General features: G+C 46.4%; 2 protein-coding genes across 23 annotated transcripts in view; one reads left to right on the forward strand and one right to left on the reverse strand.

Annotated features, from left to right (window-relative positions):
- Window positions 1-22,222, reverse strand: part of LOC105488131 (zinc finger and SCAN domain-containing protein 5A) — a 94,723-nt gene that overhangs the window by 21,005 nt on the left and 51,496 nt on the right. For 6 of the 22 annotated variants that reach the window (XM_071087983.1, XM_011751946.3, XM_011751944.2 and 3 more), the window contains exon 3: window positions 16,404-16,536. The exons of 15 other annotated variants lie outside the window; for them this stretch is intronic. In XM_071087983.1, the coding sequence (XP_070944084.1) occupies window positions 16,404-16,536 (133 nt within the window). Of the gene's footprint in view, window positions 1-16,403; window positions 16,537-22,222 lie in introns of those variants that run through there. One more of the 22 variants, XM_011751948.3, reaches the window with a different exon arrangement.
- Window positions 308-3,734, forward strand: LOC105488132 (putative zinc finger and SCAN domain-containing protein 5D). Its single transcript, XM_071088012.1, is given in 4 exon segments — window positions 308-691; window positions 1,472-1,675; window positions 2,563-2,713; window positions 2,968-3,734. Coding segments are annotated over 4 exon segments (1,506 nt in total).

Here is a 22,222-nt window from a genome sequence, read left to right on the forward strand (position 1 = left end):
AATCAGAACATATAGTCAGGTGTAGACACTGGAAGAATAACAGGGTGGGTTGATTTCCACTGTGCTGAATTCGATGCTGCTGAAGAAGTGGCGTCCAGGATTTGGATGAGGGTTTTGGAAGGGATGGGTGGATAGACTAGAAGCTTAAACTGATCGGGCTCATGATTTTTTTTTTTTTTGCAGACTTCTGAACAGTGAAATCTATTACTGAGGAAAACCAAAGGAGGCCTGGGTAGATAGGTCTCAGTTAGACACCAGCTACTAGAAGAGCTTTCTCAGAGACTGATTGGAATATTCTCCATTAGATATGGCTGCAAATTGCACATCCTCATGGCGTCAGAGAGAACCCTGCAACAGACCTGGGTTGGAGCTGCCATGGTCTATGGCATCCTCAGAAACTCAATTGGGAAATCACGACGTGGACCCTGAGATTTCTCACGTGAACTTCAGGATGTTCACCTGCCCGAAGGAGTCGGACCCCATCCAGGCTCTGACGAAACTCACTGAGCTGTGCCATCTGTGGCTGAGGCCTGACCTCCACACCAAAGAGCAGATCCTGGACATGCTGGTGATGGAGCAGTTCATGATCTCCATGCCCCAGGAGCTCCAGGTCTTAGTCAAGGTGAACGACGTGCAGAGCTGCAAAGACCTGGAGGATCTGCTACGAAATCACAGAAGACCCAAGAAATGGGTGAGTGGGACGCTCCTGACTGGCTCAGGGAAGGGGAGCTGGGATGGGGGCTGCACGGTGCACCTGGACTGGAGAGGACCCGAGGGGCTGCTCTAGGTCAGGGCTTCCAAGTAGAGGAGAGTTTGCCCATCGGGGACACATAGCAGTGTCTGGGGACAGTTTTTGCTTGTCACAAGGGGGAGGACAGGAGATGCTGCTACGTATTCTCCAAAGCTCAGGACAACCGACCATGACAAATAATCATCCAGATTCAAATATCAGCTGTGCTGAGATGGCCAATTCCTGGGGTAGGCGATGGACAGGCAGAGGGGATACAGGGATCTACACACTGTGTGAGGCCAACATGAAAGAAAGACATTGGATCGTAGGGAAGGAGGCATTAGAGTGAACTGAAGGGGGGCCCAGAAGTCCCATCCTGAGGCAGGGAAAGTGGTTGGTATCAGAGATCCAGGGATCTGCCTCCAGGTCCCCATATGAGCCCCTAAGTTCTAACACAAGGTGAGCTGCCATCAGCCAATTGCGTTGGATTCACCCAGAATATTTCTCCCTGTCTTCTCTTTGGTTTAGACTCTTTCATCTAAAGGACTCATATTTATGTACTTATCTAGAGAAGAAAAACATTCAGACAGGATTGCTGTGTCCATAGAGCTGATTCTGCATCAGGAAGGCAGATTTGAACATTAATTACAGTCAATGTGAGCATTATGGCAGGACCCAGGGAATATAAGAGCTACTTTCAGGTTCTCATAGTGAGTCTGATTGTCTTTTTTCCCTCTACAGTCTGTAGTCACCTTCCAGGGAAAGGAATATCTTATGCAGGACTCAGATGTTGAGATGGCTGAAGCCCCCACCAGTGTCAGGGATGATCCTAGAGGCATGTCCAGCCAGCGGGCCTCCTCTGTGAACCAGATGCGTCTGGGGGAAGGCCAGGCCCACCAAGAGCTGCAGACCCTGCCCAGGGTCCCTGCACGGTCCAGGAGGCAGGTGAGTGTGTGAGGCCTTGGTGTCTGGGCAGAGGTGGGAGAAGGAATAGGAGGAAATCATGTGTCCACTTGACTGATTGACAGATTTGGCACAGGACAAGAATAGAGACATTTCCCATGTATGTGCTACATCCTTAGACATTCCTGAGCCATCACAGAGAGGGAAGCCTCATCTACTTTTCTCTCCACCATGAGAGCTTTTAGCATTGAGGGTGAGGGGTAAGAAATGGTCTCAGTGAAGTGAGGGAGGCAGTTGGCACAGATGAATGAACTGAAGATCCCTTCCCCACCTAGTTTCCACAAAGACATTTCATGAAGTCATTCAGCAAGGAACCCACTGTCTCAGACTGTCGATTTCTTAATTTGAGGAGGGTTTCTCAACTGCGGTGATTTTGCCTTTCCAGACACATGGCCATGTCTGGAGACGTTCTTATTTGGCATTCTCGGGGGTGGTGGGGTGTTAGTAGCATCTAGAGGGTGGAGGCAGGGTCTCCGCTCTGCACAGCAGCGCCCCCTCCAGGAGGGTGATGCAGCCCCAATGCCAGTGGTGCCAGGGCTGAGGGGCCTCCACCTAGAGTCATGCTCCTTCCAGCCTCAGGGGCAGGGAGACGTTGGCACAAAGGGAAGAAATATGCTCAGAGAACCAAAGGGTGAAAACCACCAGGCACAGGAGCTGATTTAGAATATGGAGGGTGCAGATTAGGGACAGACTCAGACATGCGGTGGTGATGTTTACTGGGGGTGAGGGGGTGGTCCACAGAAAGTCTGCACATATTTCCACACCTGTGTCATTAGAAGAGTTGGTGCATACAGTCAGGAGGGGACAGACGTGTCCGTGCTTCCTGCAGTTTAGACGTGGAGTCATTGCTCTTGGTTTTCCGTTGTCAGGAGGAGGACTTCCGACTGCCAGAGATTATTGTCATGAAAGGAGGTCCAAAGACTCTGAGACCCAAGCCGACCTTGGAGAAGGGTCTGAACGTAGACAGGGAGGAGAACCCAGGACTTACATCCCCAGAGCCTCAGCTTCCAAACGGTCCCAGTGAGTATGAAGACTTGGACCCGGAAATATTAGCTCCTCTCTTCCTGGGTGTGGGTCTGGGGGCCCAGCATTATCATGTCTGGGGAGTGGGCACTCAGCTGCCAAAGCCTCTCCACCCCCCACTCTCCAGAGACCTACGGTCTTAGTCTTGAGGTTGAGGGGAAGTTCTCAGACAAGGTCAGTGTTTGGCTGCAACGAGTTTGGTGTATTGAACATGCGCGTTATTAACTTGTGTGTGGAATCCCTTCTTCCAGCAGGGGTGGTGGGAGCTAAGGAGGGACAGGAACCCCAGAAAAGAGCCTCTGTGGAAAATGCGGATGCTGACACACCTTCTGCCTGCGTTGTGGAGAGAGAAGCTTCGACTCACAGCAGGAACAGAGGAGAGGCTCCGAATCTCAGAGGCCCCAAAAGAAGCAAACCAGACGCCACCTCCATTTCCCAAGAAGGGCCTCAAGGAGGAGCCACACCTGTGGGCAACAGAGAATCCCTGGGACAAGCTGGGATCAATCCAGTTCATTCCCCAGGCCCTGCGGGCGCAGGCAGTCAGCCTGTTGGCCAAGAAGCCAAGGAACTGCTGCTCTTTGCATGCGGCGTGTGCGATAAGAGGTTTATGTGTAATTCCAAGCTAGTCATCCACAAGAGATCACACACAGGAGAGAGACCCTTTCAATGTAACGTCTGTGAAAGGTGCTTCATGCAGCTGTCAGACCTCCGCGTTCACCAGCGAATCCACACTGGTGAGAAGCCCTACACATGCGACGTCTGCCACAAGCGGTTCAACAGGAGGTTCTCCTTGAAATGTCACAAGAGGAGCCACACAGGAGAGAAGCCCTACAAATGTAAAGACTGCAAGAAAGTTTTCACCTACAGGAAGAACCTGAATGAGCACAAGCTCATCCACTCCGGAGAGAAACCCTATCCGTGTTCCAAGTGTTCGAGAGCCTTTCGTCGGCCTGAAACGTTAAAATACCACCAGAAAACACATCCAGAAACCACTGCACCCAGAGAATGAGAAGGATGATTTTTCATTGATGTTATTAGATAACACAGGTGCATGGCCACCCAGCACACAGAGGGAGTGCCCTAGGTAGGAATTGCCAGGATGTCCGAGGAAATATTCATTCTCCCCACCGAGTTTTGTTTTGTTTCATTATGCCTATTGGGTTTGTGGTGTTGTTCTTTCAATAAACATCTAATTAGTTTAATTAGTTTTTCAGTATTTTATAACAAAAAACTGAGCCTTCTGACTGACATGCTATTACCCACTGTTTTGCTGTAAAGTAAAATTGTCAAAGTAGGGTGTCCAGATTAAATACACAATGCCTGGGGAAATTTGTGTTTCAAATAAACAATTTCTTAAAATATCAGCTTGTTCTAGATTATTAATTATTTATCTGCAACTCAGCTTCTATTGGGTATCCTGTATTGTTTACTTTTTCTTTTCTTTTTTTTTTTTTTTTTTGAGATGGGGTCTCACTCTTTCACCCAGACTGGAGTGCAGTGGCGTAATCACAGCTCACTGCAGACTTGATGTCCGAGGCTCAAGCAATTCTGTCGTCTTGGCCACTGGAGTAGCTGGGACTAGAAGAACACACCACACCATGTCGGCTAACTTTTGTATTTTTTGAAGAGGGGGTTTTGCCATGTTGCCCAGCCTGGTCTTGAACTCCTGAGTTCAAATGATCTGCCTGTCTCGGCCTCCCAAAGAGTTATTACAAGGGTGAGCCACTGCATCCTGTATTGTTCGTATTAGGCTTTAGGAGTATTATTTTATTCAAATTTTTTGAAATAAGTTTTTGTAGTTGATGGGATCTGGTTTTGTTGCCAAGGCTGGTCTTGAAGTCCTGGTCTCGAGTGATCCTTCCATATTGGCCTCTAGAAGTGCTGGGATTATATGCGTGAGCCACCACGCCTGGCTCTAGACTTTCTTTTTCAGAGCTGTTTTAGGTTCACAGGGGAATTCAGTGGACAGCACAGATTTCCCCTAGACTCCCTCCCCACACGGCACAGCCTCTCCCCGCCCAGCATCCCCAGCAGAGCGGTGCACCTGTTCCATCAGTGAGCCTGCCCAGACACATCACCAGCATCCAGAGTCCATGGTGTCCATTAGGGCTCGCTCTGTGTGTCGTACATCCTGTGGGTTTGGACAAAGGCCTCATGAGGATCCACCACTGGAGTATCGTGGGGGGTATTTTCACTGCCCTCCGAATCCTCTCTGTTCTGCCTGTGTATCTCCCTGCCCCAGATGGTGTATTTTGTGGCCTAAATTTGGCAATGTCTAAATTCCTGATTTGACTCTTGAACTACTGAGGCATTCGGAGTCTCTGGTCTTAGTGACTTAGTTGGTCTTAATGATAGTACCATATCCTGAAGGCTTTGTTAATCTACAAAAGTGTGGGCCCTGATCTCAGAGCTTCCAATTTAGCAGATCAAGGGTGTGGCCTTAGAGTGTGCATTAAAAAACAGACTCTATTTTATTTTAGACCACGTCTCCCTCTGTCACCCAGGCTGGATGGAGTGCAGTGGCGCAATCTCAGCTCACCGCAACCTCCACCTCCCGGGATGAAGCAATTTACTTGCCTCAGCCTCCTGAGTAGCTGGAATTACAGGTGTGCCACCGCCATGCCTGGCTAATTTTTGTATTTTAAGTACAGACAGGGTTTCACCATGCTGGCCAGGCTGGTCTCGAACTCCTGATCTTGGGTGATCTTCTTGGCTCAGTCTGCTAATGTGCTGGGATTACTGACATGAGCCACCACACCTGGCCTTAGATTTCATTTTAGAATACCTTTCAAAAGTCCACAGAGTTCGCCAATGTTCCACACCATTTCCCCCACTGTTAACATGGTTCACTAGTAAGGCACATTTGCCACAAGCGATGAGCTGACTCTATATATTGCTGTGAACTAAGGTGCATATTTTATTGAGACCTCCTTCGTGTTCACATAATGCCCTCCTCTTCCTTCTTTTCCATCCAAGGCGCCACCTTGCCTTGAGTTGTCACATCTCCCTAGGCTCCTCTTGGTGACAATTGCTCAGATTTTACTTGTTTTAAATAACCCGTGAATCTGCATTTTCAGTGATGCTGATGCTGCTGGTCTCGGGAGGGCATTTTATGAATGGCTGGTTGAGCTCACAGGCGGACACCAGCGATCCTCAGAGCTCCCAAAAGGTCACTTCCTGAACAGGCTGGATTCATTTATTAAAGTTCACTGTTGTGAGACCTCGGTTCTTGTCTTCTTAATTTAAAGGAACGTAAACAATAGACACACAGCAAAAGAGATGTAGCATAGAGTAACTGATTACAAAGGAATAAGAATATTTTGAAAGTTAAGTGCAGAATAGACAGCACACCCTGAAAGAGAGGATTTAAGGCTGACTGCTCCTAAGGATAAGATAGCAAAGACCTACTGGAGAGAGACTCCCTTTCTCCAACCCCGGACAGTTTTGAAACACATTGATGCCTGATTCCCACCCTCAGGAGATACCAGGTTGAGTTGATGCTTGAAAATCAGGTTTAAAAATTTTTTCCAGGTGGTTATAATGTGCAACAAAGGTTGAAAATCAGTGGTGTACCGTAAAAAAGAAATTTCTAGCATCCTGCTTCATTTGCTGTAACCTCGTGGCCCTCACATTTTTAATGTGCATATAATTCACCCTCAGATCTTGTTAAAATGCAGGGTCTGATTCACAGTGACAGGCTCCACGTGAGGCACAGGCTGCTCATCAATGGACTCTCATTTGAGTGATGGGGAGGGAGGCTCCTCTGGGTTCCAGCTTTGCATCCACTGAGCGAAATCTTACCATCTCTTACTGCTCAAGTCAGCACCTTGAGGCCGGTGTCTGATAAGCACATCTGAAATATTCAATCCTTCTGGTTTCTTACCCAGAATACGATACTAAGTGTTTTATTTCTCCCACATCCACTCCTACCCAATGGCCTTCCACCCATTATCACATGGCAGCCATATTGAGTATGAAAGTGAGCAAATCTAATCCTGCTGTTACACTATTTACATTTTATTTTCTATGGATTCTATTCTTTTTAGTGAAAAGACCACGTGCTTTATGTAGCCTAAGCTACTCAACTAAATGACCACTGATCCCAGCACTTTGGGAGGCCGAGGCAGGCGGATCATGAGGGCAGGAGATCAAGACCATCCTGGCTAACACAGTGAAATCCTGTCTCTACTAAAAACACAAAAAATTAGCCAGGCGTGGTGGAATGCGCCTGTAGTCTTAGCTACTCGGGAGGCTGGGGCAGGAGAATCGCCTGAACCCAGGAGGCAGAGATTGCAGTGAGCCAAGATCATGCCACTGCACTCCAGCCTGGGCGATGGAGAGAGACTCTGTGTCAAAAACAAACAAACAAAACAAAACAAAACAAAAACAACAAAAAACAACAAACCACTGATGACTCTTGTGACTGTCAGACTGTCAGTCTCTGTTACCCTCTGTACTCCAGCAAGACCCTTCTGTGTTCAGTGACTGATTGGGGGCGCCTTTCTCCATGATGTTTAATTTTGTTGAATGGGGGATGTCTAAGGCCCACTGTTCGTGCTTTTCTGTGTAGTTGAAGATGTACTAGTTTTGGACTTTTGGGCTTTATCCATTTTCTAACGCATTCTTTCTCTGGGGAAAAATGATTGGGGAGTTTCGAAAGAGAATCTGCATTGAGAAATTGTATCAGTCAGGGTCCAATCAAGAGAAAAAAACCCACAGCAATTTGCACAAGCAGCATTTAATATAAAGCAGGGGCTGGCACACAATCGCCTGCTACCTAGTTTTTCAACAGCCCACAAGCTAGAAAGTAGTTTTTGTTTTTTTTTTTTTTTTGATAGGTTCTCATTCTGTCACTCAGGATGGAGTGCAGTGGCGTGATCACAGCTTATGAAGCCTTGACCTCCTGGGTCCCAGCTTCCAGCAGGTGATTATGTTAAGTGAAATAAGCCAGTCCAAGTGATCCTGCCTGCTCAGCCTGGCTAATTCTTAAATTTTTTTGTAGAGTCAGGGTCTCATTATGTTGCCCAGGCTAGTCTCAAAGTCCTGAGCTCAAGTGATCTTCCTGACTTGGCCTTCCAAAGTGCTGGAATTACGGATGTGAACCAGCACACCTGGACAAGAATTGTTTTTTATATTTTTAAAGGGTTGTAATATGAGCAAACCAGAGAAGAATATTCAACATAGACCAAATAGTCTGCAAAACCTAAAATATATATTCTCTGCTCCTTTATGGAAAAAAGCTTTCTGACCTCCGAAATAAAGATTTATTAACCAAAACATGGGCGTAACTATAAAGAAAAAAGAACTCCGAAGGATACCTAGGGAGGAAGCCTTCTCAGAGGAATGGGAATCCATCGACAAATTTTAAAGAATGTAGCAGCCTAATTGGCCTAACTTAAAGCTCAACATGCCTGTCAAGTAATAATGGATTGGAGGGTGCTGGGTAAGAGAGGATACGGGAGCAATCAAGATTCTCTTATGGTTTTCTGGGAGAGAAAAAGGAGAACTGATGGATTCAGGTGCACCTACCCAAACCTGGCTTAAGCAGGTGAGAAGCTGTAACAACGCAAAGGTTGGGGCTGCCCTGGAGAAAAAGGATTACAGCCACCCAAAATTGGGTTTGAATGTTCACACTGATGACACACAAACACACACTCCAAGAGGGTATGAAGCTTATTACATAACAGGATTTCTGAAGAGAGCAGAGTGGCCTTTCCCAAGCTGGTCTGAACATGGCTTGAGAGGGCAGAGAAAGCAGGTTGGTTTGGGGTTGGGGTTTTATGGTGCTTAGGGTATGGGCCACAGCCAGGGGTACTGCACAGGGTTTGAACTCCCCACTGGCACTAGAAGAGGGAGTACCCAGGTTTTCTTATCAGCTTGTCCAGCTGTGGGGTGATAAGAAACAAACATCAAACATGGTCAAACTTTTAATAATCCCAAGGAAAGTGCAAGTCAACAGTGGAGGTATGAACCTCAATGGAGGAGTCTGGGTGAGACCTCTGGTTGGGCAAGGGTGGGATCATGGTCACCAGGGAAATAGGAGGCAGCCCTCTGGGGTCCAGGGGCCAAGGCTGGTGGCTGGAGTATGGAGAGGCCTGTGGTGAGGCAGTCACAGGCAAGAGCTAGGGCCGTGAACAGGCCAGGGGGCTCCATTCCTGTAGGGCTGACAAGGCCATAACAGGAGCAAGAAGACAAGATGGCGGCGCAGTGGCGCCTCTTCCTGCTGGGATATCCCTCCCGCCCCCTCTAGTGGCAGAGCTTAGCACTGCGCTCGCTGCAAAGGAGCCAGGACAGCTCGTCATTGCAGGGCCGGCACTGAACCTGTGGACTTAGAAGCTGGGAGGCAATTGACTGGTAACTGACACAGAAGCCCTGTTCCTTTCCCTTGCAGAGGTGTGAGCCTATAGGTTCAGTTACTCTGGAGGCTGAGGTGGGAGGATCACCTGAGCCTGGGAATTTGAGGCTGCAGTGAGCTGTGATTGTGCCACTCCAGCTTGGGTGACAGAGCAAGATCCTGTCAAAAAAAAAACAGCTTCTGGATAGTCAGGAGAGGACAGAGGAAGGGAGAGCAACAGAAGGTGGGCGGGATGGGGGGTGGAGGGGGAGAGAAAAAAAGATGGAAAGAGAAATTTGTGGACCCCAAGAATATAGCTCACCTAGAAAGGTTGGAACACCTGAAATGGAAGTAGTGGCTTGGTACTTTCTTGTCCACAGGATCATAGAACTTGTAAAAGAATCCCATGCACCAAATAAAGCATGCAAATAACAGGAAAATTCCAGAAAGCTGACCACCTGGGTGGCAGTCTGTGCACCCTAGTGAAGGAACGTGAACAAGTGGCTCCCATCGGTGTGTTGGCAAGACACACACTGGCTGGAGGTGAGGGTTGTGATAGTAACAAGGACTGAGGTGAACAGTTCTGAATGTTGGGATGTCAACAGAATGAGGACGTGTGGGGAGAAGTTATCCTGTGTTATAGACACTAAATACATTTTTTTTTCTCTTACAATAAGAAGTTGAAGACCTGCGTGGATGAGAACTGGAGAAAGTAGGGATGCAGTGTCTCTTTGTCAATTCAGGTTTTGCACGGGGCAAGGTGGCTGTGTCTAAGCCGGTGCCACTAGCATCATACGCACCCAGCTTATGTTAAAAATTTAAGGTTGGAATGATTTTGTAGTTAATTTGTATAGTTATGACAGATGTCCGGCGGATGGCAGAAAAGATCTTGTTCTAACAGATACAGCTAGATGGTTCTGCTTCTGTCTGACATTAAACATAACCAAAGCATCAAACAACAAAAAAAGGTTATTCTAACTGATATACCAGTGAATAAGCGTCTTTTTTTTTTTTTTTTTTTAAATAAGGCTTCCTCTCCTGTTACTGTGAAGCTAAATTTGGTGGTTCATATGATGGTTCACACGATCTGGCATTTTTTTCTTGTACTCTACTGCAATGGTATATTCAAATTTTATAATGAAATATTTTATTATTATACAAATCATTGTTGTTAGTCCCGAAGTATTACATAAACTGTGGTCGCTATATATAATTATATTCTAATTAGTGTATAGCCTATTTTATTTATTATACAATTTTAGGAGACCAAGGTTTTCATCAACTTACCTATTAGTTGTAACAAATTCTAGGATAAACTGCTAACATTATATTATTTTTTCTGGTGTCAAATGAGGTCTTTGTAGCACGTGTCACAATGTCCTTCCTTTGGAAAGGGGAACAACATTCCATTGTACAGATGGACCATATTTTATCTATTCCTTCTTCAATGAATGCCTGGGTAGCTCCTACTTTTGAGCTATTGTGAATAACGTTGCAATGAACATAGGGGTGTGAGTTCCTGCTTCCAATTTTTTAGGTACATATGCAGAAGTGGCATTCCTAGATTACATTGTAATTCTATGTTTAATTTTTTGGGGGGCTGCTATGCTGTTTTCCTTGTGTATTAACAGCGCACAAGGGTTCCAATTTCCCCACATCCTTGGCAAAATTTGTTATTTTCTGTTTTTTGATAGCGATGGTGTGGTTTTGATTTACATTTCCCTAATTATTAGTGATGTGGAGTGCCTTTTCCTGTGACTGTTGGCCACGTGTAGACCTTCCTTGGAGAAATGTCTAAGTTCTTTGCCCATTTTAAAACCATGTTGTTAGTGTTTTGTCGATGAGTTATGCATTCTTTATATACTCTGGCTATGACCCCCTTTTCAGATATGTGAAGCGCAAATACTGTATCCTATTCCATCGGTTGCTTTCACTCTGTTGATTGTGACCTTTGATGCAACAACTGTGAGTTTTAAAACATATATTTCCTTATTACAATGTTATGTAGGTATAATTGAGGTACAGTAAATGGCACGTGTTATCAGTTTGTGATTTATCGTGTGCTGACATCCATGTGGACCTGTGAAACCAACTGTCACAGTGAACATAACAAATCCCATTCATCCCAAACGTTTCCACGTGGGTCCGTACAACCCACCCCTTCCTCACGTCCCGGCGGTCACTGATCTGCTTTCGGCTGCTATAGGTTAGTTTGCATTGTTCAGAATGTTAAATCTCATTGTGCACTCTGTGCGTCCTCTCTTAGTGTGGTTTCTTTCACTGGGAATTCCAGTTTGGAGATTCACCCCTAGTATCCTCTGTTTCAAGAATTCATTTGCTTTCTCGTTGAGGATTATTCAGTTGGATAAATATGACACACCGTTTATCTCTTTATCTGTTAATGGACACGAGCTGTAAAATGTGACTTTTTATTACGTGCAATATCTTCCTGTATATGTGGGTGTGTTTTCAGAATTTTTTTTCCTGTTCTATTGATCTACTTATGTGTCCTTGCTCAAGTAAAACATTGTTTCAATCACTGCAGTTTTAAAGCATTTTTCTCCTCACTGTTTTTCTTTTTATTTCAGTTTTTTTTTGGGGGGGGGTGTGTGTGTGCACTTTCTTTTCTGAACTTTAGAAGCTACTTAACAAATTCTATTCAAATATCCCATTAAAACTTCCAGTGGAATATATCTTTTCTCTTTTTACCAAATACCCAGATTTTGAGATGAACTATATTTTGTATCACTTTTTCTTTACAACCGTAACTCCAGGAATGTATTTTTTTCTTTTTCTTCACCATTGCATTGCACAGTACTTAGCATATGTTACATGCCCCTTAAGCATTTGCTGAGGGAGTGAATACATGCGTGGTGTATTCATAGAATGGAAGCGTATATGGCCATGGAGAAAGAATACAGTAGATCTTCATTTACTGTTCTGGAAAAATGCCCACAACTACTTGATAATGAAGTAACAGAAAAACCAGGTTACCTAACCACAAGCATGACGTGGTCCCATTTGCAAATCAGGTACACGTGATGCAGGTGTGTGAGTGCACCACGCGTGAGTGCAGGTGTGCGCGTGCAGGCACGTGAGTGCAGGCGTGTGAGCGTCGGCGTGCCTGTCCATGCCAGCATGTGAAAATCAACAGCAGGCTGTAGAGAAGGTTACAGTGAGGAGAAGAGAACTGGGGGAGAGGAATCTTCAGGGAGACTTGGGCTTTCTGCATTGTTAAAGCTGCTCCCATTGGAAACAGGAAAGGAACTTCCATTTTCGTTAGGAAAGCTTTTGAGTAATATTTAGATAGTCCAAAAAATACACAAAGTGATCTCTAATCTACGATTCCAAGAACGTCAATATTGAGCAAAGCGTGGACAATAGCCGGCTGAGCGCCCAAGGCAGGGAGTGGGGAGGGAAGTGACGGGTTTGCCTGTGGTGGGAAGACTTTGCCCAGTCGGCCACAGGATTAGAAAGTTTGCCGCCCGCTGCTGCCAACGAGCAAACAGAAAAACAAAAAACAGAAAACCAAACCTGCCTCAGTGCCCAAGGCCGACTCTGTGCCGTAGCCTGGTGCAACTCTCCACCTGCCATCTCACTGTTTCACTCCCTCTAACGGGTCCATGCTGATTAATTCCCAAACCCCTCTTGCCTGTGACCCAAGGCAGTTTTCCCCTTTGGCTTTTTTTTTTTTTTTCCTCCCTGAAAGAAGCTCTTTTTCTTGCCAGCCCTGAGATGGGTTGAATACATTGATCATAATTACACAGCCTGCCTGGATGGATGAAAAAACACGGTGTCATCTACTCTCAGGGTCCCTAGGAGGGTTGTTAGGTTGGTTTTAATGAGTCCCAAAGCACCTGGCTCTATTTCTGCCCGTTGAGCTGCTAAATTGGCATCAAAAAGTTAACTCTGAGGAGGCAGAAAACATGATTTGTTAATTGCTGGGAATTGAACAATGAGATCACTTGGACACAGGGTGGGGAACATCACACACCGGGGCCTGTCATGGGGTGGGGGGAGTGGGGTGCGATAGCATTAGGAGATATACCTAATGTAAATGACAAGTTAAAGGGCGCAGCACACCAACATGGCACATGTATACATATGTAACAAATCTGCACGTTGTGCACATGTACCCTAGAACTTAAAGTGTGTGTGTCTATATATATATATATATATATATATATATATATAAAAACAAACAGTAATTATTGCCTGTTTCTGATCCTGAAGATAACATACGTGCCTGCAGTGAATACATTTGGAAATTGCATTCCCATGAAACTTTTAATGAGATATTTGAATAGAACTTGTTAAGCAGCTGGTGAAGTTCAGAAGAGAAAATGCACACACACTAAAAAACTAGAAACACAATATAAAGAACAGTCAGGAGGAAATGCTTTAAAATACAGAGAAAAGGATAATGGAGAATATATGTCATCCATAATCCCACCACATAGAGATGATTTTATATTTTTTGTTTTTTTTGTTTGAGACAGGGTCTTACTCTGTTGCTCAGGCTGGAGTGCAGTGGTGCAATCACAGCTCACTGCAAACTTGACCTCCTGGGCTCAAGCAGTCCTCCCGCCTTGGCATCCTGAGTAGCTGGGATTATGGGTGCACACCACATGCAGCTAATTTTTTGTGGTTTTTGTAGAGATGGAGTTTTGTCATGTTGCTCAGCCTGGTCTTGAACTCCTGAGCTCAAGTGATCCTCTCACCTTAGCCTCCCAACCAAAGTGCTGGGATTACAGGCGTGAGTCACTGTGCTCAGCCCGTATTTTTAATATGTAGTGCATGTCCTTATATTTTTCAGGTGTGTGCATGTATACATATATACATACATGCATTATATATGTATGTGCACATATCCACAGACATGTATTTGAAGATGCGGAAAAACTGGGGGAGACACTGAGGAGATTTAAACATGGGTGTGGCATGATTCAGATTTCGTACCATTCTGGCAGTGTGGAGACAGATGTAGGGGCAGCCTCTAGTGGCAGGGACCAGTGGGCAGGTCACCTAGGGCTTGATCCCCAACATCCAGGCATGTGACTATTGTGTCCTGAGTTCAGGCAAGGGCTGTTGATGAAGCAGAGGAAATGTTTGGGAAACAGTGGAAAAATCAGGATTGCCGTCAGGGAAATACCTGGATAAAGGCTCCGGAATAGACACCTGACTTGGCCATTGCTTCTAGAGGGGTTAGATAGCCCCTCAAAAGAGAGAGTGTGGACAGAAGAGCCGCATGTCAGGCTTAGGTCCGAGACCGGTGAGTTTGCAGAAGGAGTGATGGCAGGAGAGTGGGGAACCAGGGGCATCCCGAGTTTGGACAGAGGCAATGTGAATGGACACAAAAGGAGAGATTCGAGTGAGATTTAGACGTTAGAATCCCTGGAACCGGGTGACTGATCAGGGCTGGGAGGAGAACAAAGGGAGGCAGGTGGAGATGAACCCAAGGGCTGATCTCCACGTTCCCAAGAGATGTCATGGGAGGATACGGAACATTTGTCACTGGGATATGGACTGCAGCGTCCCTGCGGTACTAAACAGATCACTGGCATGTGGGAGTGAGATGCCCACCATTGTTACCGGGCTGAAGAGCTGGTCCCCTTTCACACCTGCCTCCTGCCTCCCACCACTTCCCAATCTTCTTAGACACGGGCGCTGGGAGACTCTACAAGACTCACACCTGCTCCTGCCTCCCACCACTTCCCAATCTTCTTAGACACGGGCGCTGGGAGACTCTACAAGACTCACACCTGCTCCTGCCTCCCACCACTTCCCAATCTTCTTAGACACGGGCGCTGGGAGACTCTACAAGACTCACACCTGCTCCTGCCTCCCACCACTTCCCGATCTTCCTAGACACGGGCGCTGGGAGACTCTACAAGACTCACACCTGCTCCTGCCTCCCACCACTTCCCGATCTTCCTAGACACGGGTGCGGGGGGACTCTGCAAGACTCACACCTGCTCCTGCCTCCCACCACTTCCCGATCTTCCTAGACACGGGCGCAGGGGGACTCTGCAAGCCTTTTGCAGGTTTCCAGAACTCAGCTCCCACCCGCCTCTTCGTGCTATCCCAGGGTAGTGAGGGGGTGTGGTTTTAGCACAATCAACCTTATCTTTTCTGTGAGCCTTTTCTGGGCCACCAACAGTGTCTTCCATAAATACTGAGCACTGACTACATATTAGGTCTTGTGTGGGCAAAAGGGACACCGGGAGGAAATGGAGTCTTTGTCCTTGAAGGTCTCGCCTTCCAGTGTGGGGGTGACAGACACGCCCTCCAGTGTGGGGGTGACAGACATGCCTTTCAGTGTGGGGGGTGACAGACACCCTCCAGTGTGGGGGTGACAGACGCCCTCCAGTGTGGGGGTGACAGACGCCCTCCAGTGTGGGGGTGACAGACGCCCTCCAGTGTGGGGGTGACAGAGACGCCCTCCAGTGTGGGGGTGACAGACGCCCTCCAGTGTGGGGGTGACAGACGCCCTCCAGTGTGGGGGTGACAGACACGCCCTCCAGTGTGGGGGTGACAGACGCCCTCCAGTGTGGGGGTGACAGACGCCCTCCAGTGTGGGGGTGACAGACGCCCTCCAGTGTGGGGGTGACAGACACGCCCTCCAGTGTGGGGGTGACAGACGCCCTCCAGTGTGGGGGTGACAGACACGCCCTCCAGTGTGGGGGTGACAGACGCCCTCCAGTGTGGGGGTGACAGACACGCCCTCCAGTGTGGGGGTGACAGACACGCCCTCCAGTGTGGGGGTGACAGACGCCCTCCAGTGTGGGGGTGACAGACACGCCCTCCAGTGTGGGGGTGACAGACGCCCTCCAGTGTGGGGGTGACAGGCATGCCTTTCAGTGTGGGGGTGACAGACATGCCCTCCAGTGTGGGGGTGACAGACATGCCCTCCAGTGTGGGGGTGACAGACACGCCCTCCAGTGTGGGGGTGACAGACGCCCTCCAGTGTGGGGGTGACAGACGCCCTCCAGTGTGGGGGTGACAGACCCGCCTTCCAGTGTGGGGGTGACAGAGATGCCTTTCAGTGTAGGGGTGACAGGCCTTCCAGTGTGGGGGTGACAAACACGCCCTCCAGTGTGGGGGTGACAGACATGCCTTTCAGTGTGGGGGGTGACAGACACGCCTTCCAGTGTGGGGGTGACAGACCCACCTTCCAGTGTGGGGGTTACAGACACGCCTTCCAGTGTGGGGGGTGACAGACCTACCTTCCAGTGTAGGGTGTGACAGAGATGCCCTCCAGTGTGGGAGTGACAGACATGCCTTCCAGTTTGGGGGTGACAGACACAAACACACTTGCTGTGGTTTCTGAAGACGATCACAACAGTCTCCCACCTGATCTGTTCAAACGTGTCACGTCCTCATCAAGAGGTGGAGTTGGATTTCCGTCCCCTTGCATCTGGGCAGGGCTGTGACTCGCTTGTCTCCAACAGGAAGTGGCAGAAGGGACATTGCGTGACTCCTGAGGCTACATCAGAAAAGACGATACAACCCACCCCTTATTTGCACGAAGGCCTCAGTTCCCCTCAGCTGTCCCATTGTCCAGAGGCTGCCATGTTGTGAGGGCGCCCCACCTAGCCCACGACACATGGAGAGGGCCTGAGACAGCATGAAAAGAGAGAGGTGGCGGGTGGGCTCCAGCTGCTTCAGTCACCTGGGGGTCCAGCTCTAGTCAGCACAGAAGAGACCCTGAGCCATAACCACCGAGCTGAGCCCACCACCAATTTCCGGACCCACAGAGATACTAAAAGCACTACTGTTGTTCTGAGTTTCTGACTCACTGAGTTTTGTTGTGATGTGTCATACAGCCACAAATAACAGGAACAGCATTGTGTCTTCCCACTCTATACTTATTAGTGTTTTTTTAAATAGAGATGAGGTCTTACCATGTTGTCCAGGCTGGTCTGAGCAACATGGTAGAACCGTGAACTTCTGAGCTCAAGCAATCCACCAGCCTCGGCCTCCCAAAGTGCTGGGATTATCGGTGTGAGCCACCGCACCTGGCCCCACCCTGTAATTCTGATCTTACCCTCTTCCTACCTGGACCCTCGTACGATTTCCCTGGGATCTCAGTCTCTAGAATTCAATCAGCCTTTTCTTTGGGATTTGGTTCCTCTTCATGCCTCTGGTTTGCCCTTTCTGTCCTCTCTGCCCCTTTGGTTTGTGAGAGGCACTTGTGAAATCTACGGAGGTATGCTTGTGGTATGTGTACTCAAACTTCTAGTGGCAGAAAATTCATGTGTTTGAGTAGCTAAAAATGGATTTTAAGGGAGGATTTCTGTGCATGCCAAGCAGCTTATCTGAATGTAAATGAAAAAGTTGGCCAGGCACGGTGGCCCACGCCTGTCATCCCAGCACTTTGGGAGGCCAAGGCAGGTGAACTGCTTGAGCTCGGGAGTTTAAGACTAGCCTGGGCAACGTAACAAAATCCCATCTCTACAAAAAATATAAAAATTAGCCGGGCATGGTGGTACATGACTGTGGTCCCAGCCACTCAGGAGGCTGAGGTGGAAGGCTAGCTGAAGCCAGGGAAGTCAAGGCTGCAAGTGAGCTGCGATCGTACCCTTGCTCGCCAGCCTGGGTGACAGAGCGAGACCTTGTTTTAAAAAAATAAAAATTAAAAAATTGTTAAATGCTGTAAAAAATGTTTTTGAAAAGAAAAAAGTTAATAACAATAACAATGAAACAATATCGACAAGGAGAGCACCACTAACTTCAGGTTTGAGCCTCAGCTCTCAACTAGCAAAACTTTTCTAAGTTCTGTAATATCCACCAACCATGGACATATTAGAGATAATTTTAGGCAATATATATATTTTGTTTTAGTAATTACATATATTTTTAAATCTTTGGAATTTCTTCTTTTTTTTTCCCTCTGGTATTGAAACTAATATTATTACACATTTTAATGTGCAGTAAAATATCAGTAGGACAAAAATCTGCAATTTTATTGTATGTAGGTATTGCTTAGGATAAAGCTACAGTGACCATCTAAGTAAACAAGTTAATATGTTTGAGGAAAATCAATCAATAAAAAGTAATACTAATAATACACATGGAATTGACAAAAAACTATGAGGTGGTACTTTCTTGAGAGAAGCTTGGGAAACCCTGAGCTAGGAGGTATTTTTCTTTTAATTTATAAACATTTGGAGAGCACTCTTTTTTTGCAAAAATTACCTCACTTAAACTCCACTACCAACTGCAAGAAACTGTTACACTCATTTTATAGAAATGGAAAATGTGGCCAGGTGTGGTGGCTCACATCTGTAATCCCAGGACTTTGAGAGGCCAAGGTGGGTGGATCACCCGAGGTCAGGAGTTCAAGACCAGCCTGGCCAACATGGTGAAACCCCATCTCTACTAAAAATACAAAAATTAGCCAGCTGTGGTGGTGGGCACCTGTAGTCCCAGCTACTCAGGAGGCTGAGGCAGTAGAATTGCTTGAACTTGGGAGGCGGAGGTTGCAGTGAGCTGAGATTGTGCTACTGCACTCCAGCCTGGGTGACAGATCAAGACTCTGTCTCAAAAAAAAAAAAAAAAAAAAAAAAGAGAAAATGTAGGGAGTTTAAGTGACAGAGACAGGAATGAAGTTCAAAGCCCGGCTGACGGCCACGTCGATGTTGTCTACAGTATATGGTACTGATCTCCCCCTGGTAGCTCAGGGGCTGTGACATTCCTAGAACAGGCATCTAATCTGCCTCCATCAATCATGGAGGACTTCCTGAAGGAAGTGACATCAGAGCTGGGACCTTCCCTTAGCTCAGGCACATCCTTCTCCTAAGAATGGCCCCCACTGGTGAATAAAACCTAATTTTCTTTAGAGACAACCCTGTTATCTGTCCAGTATTCCCCAGAAGAGGCTGGATAAAGCACAGACAATCCCCAGAAGAGGCTGGATAAAGCACAGACAAGCTGCCTGACTTCACAGTGTCTTTCAGGACTGGATCAGATCCACGAGCAAATTCAGAGAGAGAAAGAGAGAGAGAGAGAATCAAAATAAAACTGAAAAGTGTCAGGGGAGAAAAAGAGATTATTTCTTCAGACTAATATCCTGTTTGGAAACACCAAAAAATGGTATTATTGAAAATTTCATATGTACAATAAAGAGCTTAAATAACAATTCAAGTCTTAAAGTTTGGCTATCACAATTTTTCTTTATTTTTGTTTGTTTATTGAGGTATAACTTACATATAATGAAGTGTACAATTCTTAAGGTTACAGTTTAATAAATTTTTACATATGGATAGACGGATAGATTCATATAACTATGACCCAGATAAGGAGACAGAATATTTCCAGTAACTCAGAAGTCTCCCTCTTGCCCCTCCAATCTGTGCCTACTTACAGGTAACCACTTTTCTAACTTTTTTTTTTTTTTTTGAGATGGAGTCTCACTCTGTTGCCCAGGCTGGAGTGCAATCTCAGCTCTCTGCAACCTGTGCCTCCCTCCCGGGTTCAAGTGATTCTCCTGACTCAGCCTCCTGAGTAGCTGGGGTTACCGGCGCCTGCCACCACACCCTGCTAATTTTTGGTATTTTTAGTAGAGACAGGGTTTCACCGTGTTGGTCAGGCTGGTCTTGAACTCCTGACCTCAAGTGATCCACCCGCCTCAGCCTCCCAAAGTGCTAGGATTACAGGCATAAGCCACCGTGCCTGGCCCACTTTTCTAACTTCTATCACCATAGATTAATTTTGTCTATTTTAGAGTTTCATAAAAGTGGTATGTTACAGTATGCAGTCTCGTTTCTAATTTTTTTTTTTCTTTTTTTTGAAACGGAGTTTTGCTCTTGTTGCCCAGGCTGGAGTGCAATGGCATGATCTTGGCTCACTGCAACCTCCGCTTCCTGGGTTCAAGCAATTCTCCTGCCTCAACCTCCCACCCTCTCAAGTAACTGGGATTACAGGCGCCCACCACAATGCCCGGCTAATTTTTTTTGTAGCTTTAGTAGAGACAGGGTTTCACCATTTTGGCCAGGCTGGTCTCGAACCCCTGACCTCAGGTAATCCACCCGCCTCAGCCTCCCGAAATGTTGACATTACAGGCATGAGCCACTGCACCCGGCCCGATTTTCATTCAACATTATATTGATAAAAGTCATCCTTATTGTTGTATGTATGGATAGTTCATCCTTTTTATTGCTGTGCAATATCATTTATCCATTCCTTGATGTATTTATCCATTCTACTGTTGACGGACACTTGGATTATTTCCAATGTTTATCTATATGCACAATTATGCTCTAAGTCTTTTTGCATATGTCTTTTGGTAGAAACAATATTTTTTTAAAAATAAATTTAGTAGATTATAAATTCCTTACTGATGGGCAAGGTAGGAGTATGTATTACTAAACACAGACAAACTTGGTAGAGACTCCTCACATGCCCATCTGAATGATGCCTTGGGACTAGTCAGTGATCCTTTTCCCTTCTTAGGGCCAGGCATACCTCCAATGACTTGATAACAGCTTCAACCCTTCTTCCAAGAAGAATGCCCACACGCTCAACATTTAGCATAGGGCCGCTGGAATGTGGTGACACCTAAGGCTGTTCCAGCTTTGGCCTTCATGAGACGGTGAGCTGGGTGAAGTGCATTTTAAGGGTAAGTGCTGAGCTCCTGCTTATGAGGGACAGCCCTTCAATGGGCCAGGAAAATGTTATGTGCCCTCTGGAGCAAAGCCAGAGCTTTGGGATCCCAGATCTAGTAAGAATCATCTTATTCATCTTCCTTTCATCTCCAAGCCAGAAGGAGGCTCGCTGAATTCACAGGGATGGGGTTCCAAAGGGCACTATGGAATCCTGCATCTGTGCTCTCAGGACCTACCAGTCCCAAGTGGCTTTATTTGAGAGATAAAATGTTCTGAGAGCTTCAGCAGTGACTTAACTCAGAAAAATTGCAACTCTAGACCCTGGAAGTTCTAAATAAGGCAACCAGAACATCTTCCCATGTCCTTTGGAAGAAACTCTTAACACTTTCCTCTTTCTACTTCTACCTAAAGCATCTGAAAGAAGGGAGGTGACAGAGAATGATGCATTTAAACAAAGACCAGGAATAGCTAAAATCACCATTTTAAAATAAGTATAGATTTCGCAAGAACCTCTGAGATGATAATGCATAATAAAATGTAATAATAATTATAATAGTACTATTACACTTCTATGAGCCATATAAATATTATGTGCTACACACATTGCTAAGTGTTTTACAACCTTCACCTCAGTTATTTCCCCCTAAAAGCCTATGATTTTATGTAAGAGGAAAATGACGCTCCAAGAAAAACTTTTTTTTTTTTTTTTTTGAGATGGGAGTCTCATTCTGTCACCCACGCTGGAGTGCAATGGCACGATCTCGACCCATTGCAATCTCCGCCTCCCAGGTTCAAGCAGTTCTTCTGCCTCAGCCTTTTGAGTAGCTGGGATTGCAGGCACCTGCCACCAGGCCCAGCTATTTTTTGTATTTTTAGTAGAGATGGGGTTTCACCACGTTGGCCAGGGTGGTCTCAAACTCCTGACCTCAAGTGATCCGCCTGCCTTGGCCTGCCAAAGTGCTGGGATTGCAGGCGTGAGATGCCATGCCCGGCCCAAGAAAGACTTTTTGGACAATATTTCAAGGCAAGTGAGTAGCAGGGTTGGGATTTAGACTTAGATCTGACTCTCAAGTTCATGCTCATTCCACTACAGAAAATGACTTGTTTGTTCAGGTCTTCCTATTAACTGAGATGTTCCACCTTTCAGGAATGATGCAGTACATTCCAAGAAAGACGTGTTATGGAAGTGACACCAGATCTGAATCCTGAAGTCAAAGTTTCATTTAGTAGAAAAACAACGTAAGATGAGGACATGTTGGGAGACTGGACTAAAGAAGGACGAAGAGTCTGTATCAGAGGTTGGCAAACCATAGTTCGCCATTTGTTTTTATGAATAAAGTTTTATTGGGACATAGCTAGCTCCCCTTGTTTATTTATTGTCTCTGGTGGCTTTCTCACTACAACGGCAAAGTTGAGTAACTGCAACAGGGACCATATGGCTAACAAAGACAAAAACAGTTACCATCTTGCTCTGGACATTAAGTTTTCCTACCCTTGATCTAGGTCACACTAAAGCTTTTAGTTATAAATGCTATCCTAGGGCTGGGCGTGGTGGCTTATGCCTGT

The sequence above is a fragment of the Macaca nemestrina genome, chromosome 20, assembly GCF_043159975.1.
Source record: "Macaca nemestrina isolate mMacNem1 chromosome 20, mMacNem.hap1, whole genome shotgun sequence".
NCBI classification, from domain to species: Eukaryota; Metazoa; Chordata; class Mammalia; order Primates; family Cercopithecidae; genus Macaca; species Macaca nemestrina.